At 44.7% G+C, this 17298-nt stretch overlaps 1 protein-coding gene across 2 annotated transcripts in view; it reads left to right on the top strand.

The window, feature by feature from the left end:
* LOC141139842 (probable cation-transporting ATPase 13A4) overlaps nucleotides 1-17298 on the top strand; it is a 236787-nt gene that overhangs the window by 191144 nt on the left and 28345 nt on the right. For both annotated transcript variants that reach the window (XM_073626366.1, XM_073626365.1), the window contains exon 27: nucleotides 3059-3233. In XM_073626366.1, the coding sequence (XP_073482467.1) occupies nucleotides 3059-3233 (175 nt within the window). The remainder of the gene's footprint in view (nucleotides 1-3058; nucleotides 3234-17298) is intronic.

The following is a 17298-nucleotide window of genomic DNA, read 5'->3' on the forward strand; positions in this document are numbered from 1 at the left end:
AGTGGTGCAGGTTGTTAAATTATTATCAGAGGCTATTAAGTCTCACAACACAGAAAGATAGTCACTCAGGGCAGGGCTATGAAAGAGGCACTAAAGTGAAAAAAGCAACATCCTGCAGTCTGAAGTCTGAAACCACATGATCTACCCCGCGAGGAAGCTGTCACTGTTACATAGTTACATAGTAGGCGAGTTTGAAAAAAGACACAAGTCCAACCTATGTGTGTGATTTTATGTCAGTATTACATTTTATATCCCTGTATGTTGTGGTCGTTCAGGTGCTTATCTAATAGTTTTTTGAAATTATCAATGCTCCCCGCTGAAACCACTGCCTACCGTAAAAAACCCTCTACGCAATTTAAGGTTAAACTGCTTATCTTCTAATTTTAGTGAATGGCCGTGTGTCTTATTACATTCCCTTTTGCAGAAACTTTTTAGCCCTATTGTGGGGTCACCAGTACGGTATTTGTGCACTGAAATCATATTCTCAAGCGTCTCCTCTCCAGAGAGAACAAGTTCAGTGCTCGTAACCTTTCCTCATAACTAAGGTCCTTTAGTGCCTTTATTAGTTTGTCGCCCTTCTCTGGACTCTCTCTAGATCCAGCAATCCATCCTTCCTGAGGACTGGTGCCTAGAAATGGACAGCATAATCTAGGTGCGGCCGGGCCAGAGTCTTGTAGAGTGGGAGAATTATCATTTTATCTCTGGAGTTATTCCCCTTTTTAATCCATTCCAATATTCTGTTTGCTTTGCTTGCAGCAGCTTGGCATTGCATGCCATTGCTGAGCCTGTCATCTATTAGGACCCCCAGGTCCTTTTCCATCCTAGGTTCCCCCAGAGGTTCTCCCCCTAGTGAGTACATTGCATTCATATTTTTTCCACCCAAATGCATTATTTTACATTTTTCTACATTAAACCTGATTTGCCATGTAGTTGCCCACCACATTAATTTGTGCAGATCTTCTTGCAAGGTTTCCACATCCTGCGGAGAAGTTATTGCCCTACTTAGCTTGGTATCGTCCGCAAATACAGAGATTGAGCTGTTTATCCCATCCTCCAGGTCGTTTATGAATAAATTAAATAGGATTGGTCCCAAGACGGAACCCCGGGGGACCCAACTTTCCATCCCTGGCCATTTCGAGTACTCCCCATTTATCACTACCCTCTGAACTCACCCCTATAGCCAGTTTTCAATCCATGTACTCACCCTATTGTCCATGCCAAAGGACCTTACTTTGTACAGTAAACGTTTATGGGGAACTGTTTCAAATGCTTTTGCAAAATCCAGATACACCATGTCTACGGGCCTTCCTTTATCTAAATGGCAGCTCTCCTCCTTATAGAAGGTTAGTAGATTGGTTTGGCAAGAACGATTCTTCATAAATCCTTGCTGATTGCTGCTAATGATACTATTTCATTACTAAAATCTTGTATATAGTCCCTTATCATCCCCTCCAAGAGCTTGCATACAATTGATGTTAGGCTAACTGATCTGTAATTCTCAGGGATGTATCTTGGCCCTTTTTAAATATTGGTGCTACATTGGTTTTTCTCCAATCAGCTGGTATCATTCCAGTCAGTACACTGTTCATAAAAATTTGGAACAATGGTCTGGCAATTACTTGACTGATTTCCTTAAGGACCCTCTGGTGCAAGTGCTCACAGTCCATTTACACTCACAGCACTCGTGTACTCACAATCTATGTGCACTTTTGCACTCACAGTCCACCTGCACGCACAGTCCATGTTCACTCACAGCACTTGTGTACTCAGTCCACGTGCACTCACAATACTCTTAATACACAGGTACTCAGGCACTCACAATACACAGGTACTCACAATACACACACAATACTCCGGTACTCACAATACACACACAATACTCAGGTACTCACAATACACACACACAACACTCAGGTACTCACAATACACACACAATACTCAGGTACTCACAATACTCAGGTCACTCACAATACTCAGTTACTCACAATACCCAGGTACTCACAGCCAATAAGTGGTGGAGACATTCCACATCCCACAGCTGCACCTAGGGGCATGTATGTGTGGGGCTCTTGGGAGGGAATATCTCTGCTGCTTATGATTGACTGCAGTGACAGATTCCTCAATGGGATACACATAACTAATGCATTTGGTGCTGTGTTCCAAAAAAAAGTACTAAACTTCAGCTTTAGGCTAGGTTCATATTGATACAGCGTGAGTTGAATCAGTTTTGCAGTGTGATTTCCATGGGCAGCTCCAATGCAAGTTGATGTGGTTCACATGCAATTGTAATGCATTTTTGCTGCAATTTTTATGCAGTTGAAATCTCTCTCATCCAGGGATGGGAGGAACACATGGTCCAGGGGTGGGAGGTGAGGAATACGGCAATGACTGGCAGAAAACATTCATGCATTAAGATAAAAAGCCTTCTGTGTGCAGCAGGCCCCCTCAACCCCCCTAATACTTACCTGAGGTCCCTCTCTGTCCAGCGATGTCCACGAGTGTCTTAGCCGTCTGAGATTTTCCCTCCTGATTCCCTGAGACACAGCAGTGGCTTCATTCACTGCCGCTGCTGTCAAAGTCAACTAGCCAATCAGGGGAGAGAGAGGGCTGGGTCGGGGCTCCGTGTCTGAATGGACACAGGGAGCTGTGACTCGGCTCGAGTGCCCCCATAGCAAGCTGCTTGCTGTGGGGGCACCGAACAGTAGGGAGGGGCCAGGATCACAGAAGAGGGACCCCAGAAGAGGAGGTTCTGGGCTGCTCTGTGCAAATCTACTGCACAGAGCAGCTAAGTATAATATGTTTGTTATTTTTATAGGAAAAAAACAAGACTTTACATTCACTTTAAGGAAATTCAGGAAACATATCTGTTAGGGGTAGTTGAAACACCACAATGCTGTCTGGTTTTAAACACTGTTTACTAAATAACCAACTTGAAATAAATATTATTAACATTCACTGATTTGAATGCTTTATAGAGTTCAGCAATTATATAAATATTAATTTGGTAAGTCAATGTCAGAGATTTGCCTTTAAAACATACACTATGGTATTTTTTCAGTGAGTGCTACCACTGCATACCCGAAACTGGCAAAGTACAGACCACCAGGACAGATGCTATCTCCATCTATGGTCTTTTCAGTACTCTTCAATGTACTCTATGGCATAGCTTCAGAGACGTATGCATTTCTTATGGTTCAGCAGCAACCATGGTACAGCAGAGATGATATCTACAGGTAAATCTGTCATAACATATTTATGTTGTAAAGTGCTGTGTAAACATTTAACGCTATATAAATCCTGTATTATAATAATAATAATAATAATAATATCAGATCCTGCTTTGTAAAGCTTTCTAAACTCTGGGGATACAACTAAATACACAGCTTAAAATACAGGTTCACTTTTTGTAAACTTGTACTGTATGTACTTGCCCAGCCTCATAAGTATAGCATGTTGTGTCATATACTCAACCTTATTTCTGAGACTCATCAGATGCATCAGACAGAGCCTCTGCAACAGAAGGCTCAGAGATGGTTAAGGCTGCAGATTTGATAATAATTCTGCAGGGGAAAGCTTGGAGGCATGCTTACAACTTCTGCATCATCAATTAAGGTTGTAGTTTGACCAAAGAAATCCTGCATAACTGTAGTGAAATCCTCCTGGAATAGAACCAAGGAAGGTGCCACACCTGACAGAGCTAAGAAAGACCCAGTAAAGTATAAGAACTCAAGCAGAGGAATAACATTCCTGGCTGCCAGTGGGTGCATTGCAGACAAAACCGGAACTGTTAGTACATCATGTGGTGGAAGGTCCCACTACAGCTGGACTGCCCCTGTGTGTCCAGGATCCAACATTTTCGCAATTTTTTTTTGTCCAACTAACAGACTTTTGGGGTTTTTCATATGCACCTTATGTACGAACAAAAATGCATAAAGTGCCATTGATTTTATTAACCACTGGGATAGCAGTTGTTTTAAAATGGTGACTGGTCTCAGTGGCCCCTGCGTGCACCAGCTGGCACTAGCACTGGAACCACTGGCTCTTGGTTACAGCCAGGGTCCAGCGCTAAGCCCAGGAGCTGAAATGATCAGCTCCTGGGCTTCCAAAGCTTCTACAGACTGCTTCATACAAAATGTTAATGCTGTCTTTACATCGAGAGTGTAGTGACATCACTTCACTAGTGACATCAGGACACTTCCGGTCAGTATCGAGGCTCAGACAGCTGTTACAGCTTTGTCCAGTGTCTATCTACAGCAGTATACCACTTATATAGTGATTTAATGCTGGCTGATTGCAGCTGATCATGAAAAGCAATCTGATGAGAAACAGATCCCCCATAAATAACAAAAACATTACAAAAAATGTAAAAAAATTAAGTAAAATAAACATACAGTGCCTTGAAAAAAATATTCATACACCTTGAAATTTTCCACACTTTGTCATGTTACAACCAAAAACGTAAATGTATTTTATTGGGATTTTATGTTATAGACCAACACAAAGTGGCACATCATTGTGAAGTAGAAGAAAAACGATAAATGGTTTTTAACATTTTTTACAAATAAATATCTGAAAAGTGTGACGTGCATTTGTATTCAGCCCCCTGAGTCAATCCTTTGTTAGAACCACCTTTTGCTGCAATTACAGCTGCAAGTCTTTTTGGGGATGTCTCTACCAGATTTGCACATCTAGGGAGTGAAATTTTTGCCCATTCTTCTTTGCAAAATAGCTCAAGCTCTGTCAGATTGGATATAGAGCGTCTGAACAGAAAATTTCAAGTCTTGCCACAGATTCTCAATTGGATTTAGTTCTGGACTTTGACTGGGCCATTCTAACACATCAATATGCTTTGATCTAAACCATTTTGTTATATCCTTGGCTGTATGTTTAAGGTTGTTGTCCTGCCGGAAGGCGAACCTCTGCCCCAGTCTCAAATGTTTTGCAGACTAGGGATGAGCTTCGTGTTCGAGTCGAACCCATCTTCGACTCGAACATCGTCTGTTCGGTCGTTCACCGAATTGCGAACGATATGGGCCGTTCGCGCCAAATTCGAGTGACGCGTCACGGTCCATAATTCACTGCGGCATCGCAGTGCATTGCTGGCTGATGATTGGCCAAGCATGCACTATGACCCGCATGCTTGGCCAATCACAACACCGTCTGTACAGAGAGCTGTAATTGGCCAAAGCCAGGGTGGCTTTGGCCAATTATGGCTCGGGGGTTTAGTACACGCCCCACACTATATAAGGCCACCTGCATGTCGGCCCTGTGTAGTGTGTTCCGGCGTTAAGAGACAGAGACAGAGAGACAATGTCATTTGATTTAAGTTAGATAGATTAGGCAGGACAGTCAGTCAGTTAGCTGCACTTACAGTGTATTGTGTATATATGTATATATGCATCCCAGGTGTTGTATGTATATATATATATATATATATATATATATATATATATATATATATATATATATATATATATATATATAGTCAGGTCCATAAATATTGGGACATCGTCACAATTCTAATCTTTTTGGCTCTATACACCACCACAATGGATTTAAAATGAAACAAACAAGATGTGCTTTAACAGCAGACTTTCAGCTTTAATTTGAAGGTATTTGCATCCAAATCAGGTGAATGGTGTAGGGATTGCAACAATTTGTATGTGTGCCTCCCACTTTTTAAGGGACCAAAAGTAATGGGACAATTGGCTGCTCAGCTGTTCCGTGGCCAGGTGTGTGTTATTCCCTCATTATCCCATTTAAAAGAAGCAGATAAAAGGTCCAGAGTTCATTTCAAGTATGCTATTTGCATTTGGAATCTGTTGCTGTCAACAAAAGTCAACAATCAAGAGAAGACTTCACCAGAGTGAATACAGAGGGTTCACCACAAGATGTAAACCATTGGTGAGCCTCAAAAACAGGAAGGCCAGATTAGAGTTTGCCACACAACATCTAAAAAAGCCTTCACAGTTCTGGAACAACATCCTATGGACAGATGAGATCAAGATCAACTTGTACCAGAGTGATGGGAAGAGAAGAGTATGGAGAAGGAAAGGAACTGCTCACGATCCAAAGCATACCACCTCATCAGTGAAGCATGGTGGTGGTAGTGTCATGGCGTGGGCATGTATGGCTGCCAATGGAACTGGTTCTCTTGTATTTATTGATGATGTGACTGCTGACAAAAGCAGCAGGATGAATTCTGAAGTGTTTCGGGCAATATTATCTGCTCATATTCAGCAAAATGCTTCAGAACTCATTGGACGGCGCTTCACAGTGCAGATGGACAATGACCCGAAGCATACCGCGAAAGCAACCAAAGAGTTTTTTAAGGGAAAGAAGTGGAATGTTATGCAATGGCCAAGTCAATAACCTGAACTGAATCCGATTGAGCATGCATTTCATGTGCTGAAGACAAAACTGACGGGAAAATGCCCCAAGAACAAGCAGGAACTGAAGACAGTTGCAGTAGAGGCCTGGCAGAGCATCACCAGGGATGAAACCCAGCATCTGGTGATGTCTATGCGTTCCAGACTTCAGGCTGTAATTGACTGCAACCAAGTATTAAAAAGTGAAAGTTTGATGGAATATTGTTAATCTGTCCCATTACTTTTGGTCCCTTAAAAAGTGGGAGGCACATATACAAACTGTTGTAATTCCTACACCGTTCACCTGATTTTGATGTAAATGCCCTCAAATTAAAGCTGAAAGTCTGCAGTTAAAGCACATATTGTTCGTTTTATTTCAAATCCATTGTGGTGGTGTATAGAGCCAAAAAGATTAGAATTGTGACAATATCCCAATATTTATGGACCTGACTGTATATATATATATATATATATATATATATATATATATATATATATACACACACACTGTATTCAGGTTAGCTAGATCAGTTCCTGTTATATCTTCCTACTGACAGGCAGGTAGGTGTTGTTACAGTATTTACAGCTACCTGAAGAAAATTGCTGGTGTTCTTTTGATCCTATTAGTACCAAAGTCAGGCAGCTACAGTATTTTCAGTGCACAGTGTTCAGCTAAAGCTACAAGTTAGTGTAGTGCGACCTCTGCACAGTGCTCAGCTAAAGCTACAAGTTAGTGTAATGCGACCTCTGCACAGTGCTCAGCTAAAGCTACAAGTTAGTGTAGTGCGACCTCTGCACAGTGTTCAGCTAAAGCTACAAGTTAGTGTAGTGCGACCTTGCACAGTGTTCAGCTAAAGCTACAAGTTAGTGTAGTGCGACCTCTGCACAGTGTTCAGCTAAAGCTACAAGTTAGTGTAGTGCGACCTCTGCACAGTGTTTAGCTAAAGCTACAAGTTAGTGTAGTGTGACCTCTGCACAGTGTTCAGCTAAAGCTACCTGTAGAAGATTGGTGGTGTTTTTCTGATCCTATCGCTACCGCAGGCAGCTACATTATTTACACGTTAGTGTAGTGCGACCTCGGCACAGTGTTCAGCTAAAGCTACCTGTAAAAGATTGGTGGTGTTTTTCTGATCCTATCACTACCGCAGGCAGCTACATTATTTACACGTTAGTGTAGTGCGTCCTCTGCACAGTGTTCAGCTAAAGCTACAAGTAGTGTAGTGCGACCTCTGCACAGTGTTCAGCTAAAGCTACAAGTTAGTGTAGTGCGACCTCTGCACAGTGTTCAGCTAAAGCTACAAGTTAGTGTAGTGCGACCTCTGCACAGTGTTCAGCTAAAACTACAAGTTAGTGTAGTGCAACCTCTGCACAGTGCTCAGCTAAAGCTACAAGTTAGTGTAGTGCGACCTCTGCACAGTGTTCAGCTAAAGCTACCTGTAGAAGATTGGTGGTGTTTTTCTGATCCTATCACTACAACAGGCAGCTACATTATTTACACGTTAGTGTAGTGCGACCTCTGCACAGTGTTCAGCTAAAGCTACAAGTTAGTGTAGTGCGACCTCTGCACAGTGCTCAGCTAAAGCTACAAGTTAGTGTAGTGCAACCTCTGCACAGTGCTCAGCTAAAGCTACAAGTTAGTGTAGTGCGACCTCTGCACAGTGTTCAGCTAAAGCTACAAGGTAGTGTAGTGCGACCTCTGCACAGTGTTCAGCTAAAGCTACAAGTTAGTGTAGTGCGACCTCTGCACAGTGTTCAGCTAAAGCTACAAGTTAGTGTAGTGCGACCTCTGCACAGTGTTCAGCTAAAGCTACCTGTAGAAGATTGGTGGTGTTTTTCTGATCCTATCACTACTGCAGGCAGCTGCATTATTTACACATTAGTGTAGTGCGACCTCGGCACAGTGTTCAGCTAAAGCTACAAGTTAGTGTAGTGCGACCTCTGCACAGTGCTCAGCTAAAGCTACAAGTTAGTGTAGTGCGAGCTCTGCACAGTGCTCAGCTAAAGCTACAAGTTAGTGTAGTGCGACCTCTGCACAGTGTTCAGTTAAAGCTACAAGTTAGTGTAGTGCGACCTCTGCACAGTGTTCAGCTAAAGCTACAAGTTAGTGTAGTGCGACCTCTGCACAGTGTTCAGCTGAAGCTACAAGTTAGTGTAGTGCGACCTCTGCACAGTGTTCAGCTAAAGCTACCTGTAGAAGGTTGGTCATGTTTTTCTGATCCTATCACTACCACAGGCAGCTACATTATTTACACGTTAGTGTAGTGCGTCCTCTGCACAGTGTTCAACTAAAGCTACAAGTTATGGTAGTGCATCCTCTGCACAGTGTTCTGCTAAAGCTACAAGTTAGTGTAGTGCGACCTCTGAACAGTGTTCAGCTAAAGCTACTTGTAGAAGATTGCCAACAAGGAGAGGCAGACAGTCAAAAGCCAATAAAAAAGAGGGCAAGCAGGCTCTGTGTCTAGAGGCACGGTGCATCCTCATCAGCACGTGGCCGTGGGACACGCTTGGCCTTTTTTTCAGCAGCTGGCGGTGTTGAGCCGCAACATGCGGAAGACTTGGTCGAGTGGATGAACAAGCCGTCCTCATCCTCCTCAGCATCTCTCACCCATGCTCAGGGTACTTTGTCTGGCAAAGCAGTTGCCAACCCGGCCTCTTCCCTTGGCTCAATGGAATCAGTCACTCCTTCCCTAGCCCCACCATGTCCTCCTGAGGAGCCCCCGAACTGTTTGACCACAGTGTTGGGTACATGCTCCAGGAGGATGCCCAGCGTTTTGAAGGCTCCGATGATAGTACTCAGCTAGAGGAAGGCAATAACGTGAGCCCAGACAGAGGAAGGACAGCAATCTGGCAGTCATGTTGCCCTTGCTGCAGCATACTGTCAGGTTTGCTCCAGTGATGAGGAGGGAGGGGATGATGAGTTCACTGACTCCACGTGGGTGCCTGATAGGAGAGAGGAGGAGGAGAAGGCACATCACCAACGAGGCAGGATGCCCTCCAAGGGCCAGCTTAAGGGCAGCACACTGACTGTATCACACCGCAAAGCTCCCCATGTGCAGGGCGCTGCTGTCTCTGCGCGTTATTCCAAAAGTTCTTTGACGTGGGCCTTTTTTGAGATGAGTGCATCAGATCGCACTGCTGCTATTTGCAACATATGTCTCAAGCGTATCTCGTGTAGCCAAAACATCTCCCGCTTGGTCACCACATGCTTGACCAGACATATGTTGACCTGCCATGCAGTTCGTTGGCAAGCGTACCTAAAAGACCCACACCAAAGAACAAAGAGGACCTCTCCTTGCTCCTCATCAGCTGAGATCTCCAACCCAACTATTTCTTCAGTCCTCTCTGAGACCTGCACTGAGAGGAATTAATGTGTAGACTTAGGTGTGTTACAGCCATGTACTTGTGGGCAATCTGCTATTGGTACACCGACGTCAGATTGTACCAGGCAAATTTCCCTGCCCCAGCTGCTGTACCGCAGAAGAAGTTCGCTCCCAGCCATCCACATGCCCAGCGGTTGAATGCTAGCTTGGCAAAATTGCTAGCACTTCAACTGATACCTTTTCAGTTGGTAGACTCTGCCCCCTTCCATGAGTTTGTGGAATGTGCGGTTCCAGGGTTTCATTGGCAGGTTCCCAAACGCCACTTTTTCTCACGGAAGGCGATTCCGGCTCTCTACCGGCATGTGGAAGGAAATGTCTTGGCCTCGCTGGACAGGGCGGTCAGCAGTAAGGTGCATATTACCACTGACTCATCATAGTCCAGCAGGCATGGACAGGGACATTACCTAAGTTTCACAGCGAATTGGGTGACTCTGCTGGCAGCTGGGAAGGATGCAGGACAAGGTGCAGTAGTGTTGGAGGTTGTTTCGCCACCATGCCTCCAAAATGCCACTACTGGTGATTCTGACACACCTCTCTCCTCCACCCCCTCCTCTTCTTCTTCCTCCATGGCCTCTTCCTGTGCTTTGTCCTCGGAACCAGCGGTGCTCCGTAGGCGTTCAAGGGGCTACGCAAGTACGCAGGCCAAAATATGCCATGCGGTGCTTGAGCTGGTGTGCTTGGGGGACAGGAGCCACACTGGGGCAGAGGTTCTGTCAGCTCTGCAGGGGCAGGTTCAGAGGTGGTTGACGCCACGCCAACTTTAGGCAGGAATGGTGGTTTTGCGACAATGGCACCAACCTCCTCTCCACCCTCCGATAGAGACAAATGACCCATGTGCCCTATTTGGCTCACATCCTTAACTTGGTGGTGCAGCGGTTCTTGGGCAGGTACCCAGGCTTACAGGATTCCTAAAGCAGGCCAGGAAAGTCTGTGTGCATTTCTGTTGGTCATATAATGCCAGTGCTCGGCTGGCTGACCTCCAAAAGGAATTTAACCTGCCCAAGAACCGCCTAGTCTGTGACATGCCCACCAGGTGGAACTCAACCTTGGCCATGCTGCAGCGGCTGCACACGCAGCAGAGGGCCATCATTGAGTACTTGTGCGACTATGGCACCAGGACAGGGTCAGGGGAGCTTGTTTTTTTTCCCCACGCCAGTGGGTCATGATCAGGTATGCATGCACTGTCCTGTCACCATTTGAGGAGGCCACGAGGATGGTGAGCAGTGACAGTACATGCATCAGTATCACTGTCCCCCTTGTCTACCTGTTGGAGCACACGCTGCGTGGAATAATGGACAGGGCACTTGAGGCAGAACAGAGACAGGAAGAGGAGACCTTCCTTAGCATTCAAGGCCCCCTTTATCCAGACAGTGTTCCTGCGTGCCCGCCGATCACACAGGAAGAGGACAAGGAGGAGGAGGAGGAAGAAGAGGATTGTGTCAGCGTGGAGCCTGGCACTCAGCATCAGCAGCAGTCTTTAAGGGATCATTTACAGTCCCAAGAAACCCATGGACTTGTACCTGGCTGGGAGGAGGTGGCTACGGATCATGTCATCCTTAGTGACCCAGAGAACTCCGGTTTGCCTCAGCAAACCTATGGTGCATGGCCTCCCTGATCCTGCAAAGCCTGCGGAAGGATCCTCGTATTCGTGGTATCAGGGAGAGGGATCAATACTGGCTGGCAACCCTCCTTGATGCACGTTACAAGGGTAAGGTTACGGACCCTATCTTGCCGTCGCAGACAGAGCAGAGGATGAAACATCTTCAGGAGGCCTTGCAGAAAGGTCTGTGCAATGCGTTCCCAGAGACTGGGAGGTTATAAACTCCTGTTCCTGGACAACGTGTTGCTGAGGTTTCGGTCAGTCAAAAAAGGAGCAGTGGAGAAGGTGGCCGTCTGACCGATGCGTTCAGACAATTTTTTAGTCCGCAGCCCCAAGGTATGATCGGTTCCAGCAACCATCGCCAGCGTCTGTTTTACATGGTGCAGGAATACCTAGGTGCAAGATCTGACTTGGACACCTTTCCCACCAAAAATCCTCTGGGTTACTGGGTCTTGAGGATGGATCACTGGCCAGAGCTTGCACAGTAGAGATGAGCTTCGTGTTCGAGTCGAACCCATGTTCGAGTCGAACGTCGTCTGTTCGCCCTTTCACCGAATTGCGAACGATATGGGCCATTCGCACCAAATTCGTGTGGCGCGTCACGGCCCATAATTCACTGCGGCATCGCAGTGCATTGCTGGCTGATGATTGGCCAAGCATGCACTATGACCCGCATGCTTGGCCAATCACAGCGCCGTCAGTAGAGAGAGCTGTAATTGGCCAAAGCCAGGGTGGCTTTGGCCAATTATGGCTCAGGGGGTTTGGAACACGCCCCACACTATATAAGGCCGCCTGCACTGCGGCCCTATGTATTGTGTTCCGGCGTGCTTAGAGAGAGAGAGAGACATACATACACTGTATTCAGTTTAGCTAGATCCGTTCCTGTTATCTTCCTACTGACAAACCAAATTGTACACACGCTGCGCTTATCAAAATAAAAAATAAGAAATTTCCACTAAAATATTAATAAAGTGATATTGTGCTTAACATATACAAAATCTATTAATTCTATACTATACGTTAATGTGCAATAAATTTCAGTGAATGAATAAATAGGTAAAAGTGCTCCAATAAGCCTGTGTATTGCAAATATTCCACAAAGCTTGTGCAATTTTCAAACATTAATAGATAATTCAACGCAAACATCCATGCGATTTAGTGTTGCATCCAAGCATATCAGTACTGCATCTATGCAATATGGTGTTAGTGCAATGTTCAAACAATAAAAAGTTAAAAAATACAAAAAAGCATCCATGCGATTTGGTGTTGCATCCATGTGATTCTATGCAATTCAGTGCTGTATTGCTGTGCAATGATCAAATTAACAGTCCACAGATCTTCCACAATCCATTCATGTGTTATGGTGAACACAAAAAGTGCTGTGCGCTCATACAAGTGCTCCCCCCCAGGAGATAGCCCCTCACCTTAGGGCAGGGATCTTCAAACTACGGCCCTCCAGCTGTTGCAGAACTACACATCCCATGAGGCATTGTAAAACTCTGACATTCACAGACATGACTAGGCATGATGAGAATTGTAGTTCCTGAACACCTGGAGGGCCGCAGTTTGAAGACCCCTGCCTTAGGGCGTGCGACCTTGCAATTAAGCTTGGTCAGAATGCACCTTAGAACCTCTCTGGGTTCGATGTTATATGCAGTGTCCTGGATAGATATGCACTGGTGCCTCTGTTCCTCACAGCAGTCCCGTTTGTACCTCAATATATCAACAAAAAAAGGACTTCATGGTGCAGTATGTACTAAATTTATTAAAATCATAAACAAATCCTGCAATGGGTACTCACAGTAACAAGGCGCTTAAGGGCGCCACACTAAAACAGCAGAGTCGGTATGGGGTGGCGTGCTAATCTGTTCCGACAGGTTGTATGTATAACGTTCCATCCTGTCCCCTTCCCCTTCGCGTGTTCGATACAAGGGGTATTTCGTATCTTCATCAGGGGGTGATCAAATCAACCCCTGATGAAGATACGAAATACCCCTTGTATCGAACACGCGTAGGGGAAGGGGACAGGATGGAAAGTTATACATACAACCTGTTGGGACATATTATCATGCCAGAAAGAGGACGAGGAGGAGGATTGTGTCAGTATGGAGGTGGAGCCTGGCACTCAGCATCAGCAGCAGTCTTTAAGGGATCAGTCCCAAGAAACACATGGACTTGTACGTGGCTGGGAGGAGGTGGCTGCGGACCATGTCGTCCTTAGTGACCCAGAGGACATCCAACTTACAAACGACTCCTACTTGCAAACGGAAGGAGACAACAGGAAGTGAGATGAAATCTACCCCTAGGAAGGGAAATTCTCTCCTGTAAGAGTTAATATGGGAAAAACGTGTCTCCTTTCCACTGATGCTTTATCACCAATCCTTGTTTCACTAAAAAACCCAAATTGTCAAAAAACATTTGTCATTGGGACACAAAGCGAGGTAAAATCTTCTGAAGAGGTGCACAGACAGCAAAACAAATGTCACAGGGGTGATAACCCTTCCCTATGATTTCTAAAAAGCTTAAAAATAGATTTTTTTGGCTGGAGCTACACTTTAAAAATGTACCAGTTCAAAATTACAAACAGATTCTACTTAACAACAAACCTACAGTCCCTGTCTTGTTTGCACCGCCTGTATACTGCTGTTCAGAGTATATAGGGCCTGGTGGCCCCACACCTTTCCTTTTTTTAATTTGGGTGCGGGGTTCTCCTTAATATCCATACAAGACCCAAAGGGCCTGGTAATGGACTGGGGGGTACCCATGCCATTTGTCTCACTGATTTTCATCCATATTACCGGGACCGGACATTACATTAAAGCCGTAAGCAGTTTTAAATTACTTTTATTCCTTTAAAAATTTCATTTTGTGCAGGGACTGTTCTAAGCTCGGGAAACACGCGCCACTTTACAGGAATACTATAGACACCCCCCAGGTACGATATTTAAAGGAATATTTCACTTTTTTTTTTTCACTTTAAACATCATTAAAATCACTGCTCCTGAAAAAATGGCCGTTTTTAAAACTTTTTTTTTGCATTGATGCATGTTCCCTGGGGCAGGACCCGGGTCCCCAAACCCTTTTTAGGACAATACCATGCAAATTAGCCTTTAAAATAAGCACTTTTGATTTTGAACGTTCGAGTCCCATAGACTTCAATGGGGTTCTAACATTAGTGCGAATTTACGGTCCGTTTGCGGGTTCTGGTGCGAACCCCACCAGGGGGGTGTTCGGCTCATCCCTATTGCAGACTAGCAGGCTTTCTTCTAACATTGCCCTGTATTTGACTCTATCCATCTTCCCATCAATTCTGACCAGCTTCCCTTTCCCTGCTGAAGAAAAGCATCCCCACAACATGATGCTGCCATCACCATGTTTCATGGTGGGGATGGTGTGTTCAGGGTGATGTGCAGTGTTAGTTTTCCGCCACACATGGTGTTTTGCTTTTAGGCCAAAAAGTTCAATTTTGGGCTCATCTGACCAGAGCACCTTCTTCCACATGCTTGCTGTGTCCCCCACATGCCTTCTTGCAAACTGCAAACAGTACTTCTTATATCTTTCTTTCAACAATAGCTTTCTTCTTGCCACTCTTCCATAAAGGCCAGATTTGTGGAGTGAACAACTAATAATTGTCTTGTGGACAGATTCCCCCACCTGAGCTGTGGATCTCTGCAGCTCCTCAAGCGCCTGTCAGTTTAGGTCGACGGCCATGTCTTGGTAGGTTTGCAGTTGTGCCACACTCTTTCCATTTTTGTATGATGGATTGAACAGTGCTCTGTGAGATGTTCAAAGGTTGGGATATTTGTTTATAATCTAACCCTGCTTTAAACTTCTCCACAACTTTAACCCTGACCTGTCTGGTGTGTTCCTTGGCCTTAATGATGCTGTTTGTTCACTAAGGTTCTTTAAAAAACCTCTGAGGGCTTCACAGAACAGCTGTATTATACTGAGATCAAATTACACAAAGGTGGACTCTATTTACTAATTAGGTGACTTCTGAAGGCGATTGGTTCCACTACAGGGTAGATCTTAGTTAGAGGTATCAAAGTAATGGGGGCTGAATACAAATGCACGCCACACTTTTCAGATATTTATTTGTAAAAAAAATTAAAAACCATTTATTCATTTTCCTTCCACTTTACAATTATGTGCCACTTTGTGTTGGTCTATCACATAACATCCCAAAAAAATATATTTCCGTTTTTGGTTGTAACATGAAAACATTTGGAAAATTTCGAGGGGTATGAATACTTTTTCAAGGCACTGTATATACAGTATATTATAAACAATTAAACATATCGCCAGAATAATCCCAAGGGTGCAACAATGACATCGGGTGACATTTACACTTACTGCAATGTCATTTTATTTTTTAGCAATCCACAATTTAGGGAAAACATTTTTCTCCCTGTGTGCATCGCAGTGTAATGTCAAAAGCTTTCCTAGAATTCAGGGCTTATGTGCCCTTTGAACATTTCCATTTTATATGTTACACAAGTCACACTAATGTGATATTTTAATCAGAATAATTTATTGATTATAGTTTGAGGTAAATATATAGAGGTGCATAAATTATGTAAAAATTTTTATTCCACGGGGAAATAAAAATATATGTATCCAATGTTTTTACCAAAAAAAAACATGTATAATAAATTAGGGCCCTTTCACACTGGGGCGGTTTGCAGGCGCTATTGCGCTAATAATAGCGCCTGCAAACTGACCCGAAAGTGCCACTGCTTTGTCTCCAGTGTGAAAGCCCCGAGGGCTTTCACACTGGAGCGGTGCGCTAGCAGGACGGGAAAAAAAGTCCTGCTAGCAGCATCTTTGGTGCGGTGAAGGAGCGGAGTATATACCACTCCTTCACCGCTCCTGCCCATTGAAATCAATGGGACAGCGCGGCTATACCGCCGGCAAAGCGCCTCTGCAGAGGCGCTTTGCGGTGGTATTTAACCCTTTCTCGGCCGCTAGCGGGGGGTAAAACCGCCCTGCTAGCGGCCGAATACCGACAGTAAAGCGGCGCTTTACCACCGACGCTGCCCCCACCCCAGTGTGAAAGGGCCCTTAGGGTAGTGCCAGAAACCATGAATCAGACCGAGACAGAAGTACAGTTAATCACACTTGTTTAATAATAATAAAAAGGTAAAACAGAGTAAGCGTAGTCAATACATAGCCAGAGTTCAGTAACCAGATCAGGTAGTCAGCCGATGCCAAAGTCAGAGAGCCAGAGATCAACATAGTAGTACAGCAAGCAGGATCAGGAGCCAGAAGGGACGTCAGCCGAGCAAGTCTTCAACAGGAACACAGAAGAAGGTCTCTGAGATGTGACCAAAGGTGAAGGCAGAGATGAAGTGAGTTGGATGGCTTTAAGTAGCCACGACTGATGAGCAGATCATCAACAGCTGAGTCACTGTGGAGAGAAAGGAGCTGGCAATTAGCCAAGAGCTGAGCGGCCGTGGAGATAAACTACCACACATGCAACTGCAACAAATCTCGGAGGACATCATTAATAAATTCCTGGAAAACTGCCGGGGCGTTACAAAGGCCAAACGGCCTTATGATTATCATACTGGCCTGTTCTGGTATTAAACGCAGTTTTCCACTCGTCACCCTCCTTAATCATCACAAGATTATATGCCCCTCTCAAATCAAGCTTTGTGAAAACCGTTGCTCCCTTGAGGAGGTCAAATAACTTAGTACAGTAATCAATGGAATCGGATAGGCATTCTTAATCATGAAATGATTGAGACCCCTATAAATCAATACAAGGTCTTAGTTCACCACTCTTCTTCACAAATAAGAAACCAGCACCAGCAGGAGATGAGGATTTGCGAATGAAACCTTGAGAAAGTGCATATGCAACTTACTCTTCCATGGCCTTATCCTCCAAGACCGACAAAGGGTAAGCCTGGCCATGAGGGGGTATGGCACCAGGTTGAAGGTCAATTGCGCA

This window comes from Aquarana catesbeiana, linkage group LG04, assembly GCF_042186555.1.
Source record: "Aquarana catesbeiana isolate 2022-GZ linkage group LG04, ASM4218655v1, whole genome shotgun sequence".
NCBI lineage: Eukaryota > Metazoa > Chordata > Amphibia > Anura > Ranidae > Aquarana > Aquarana catesbeiana.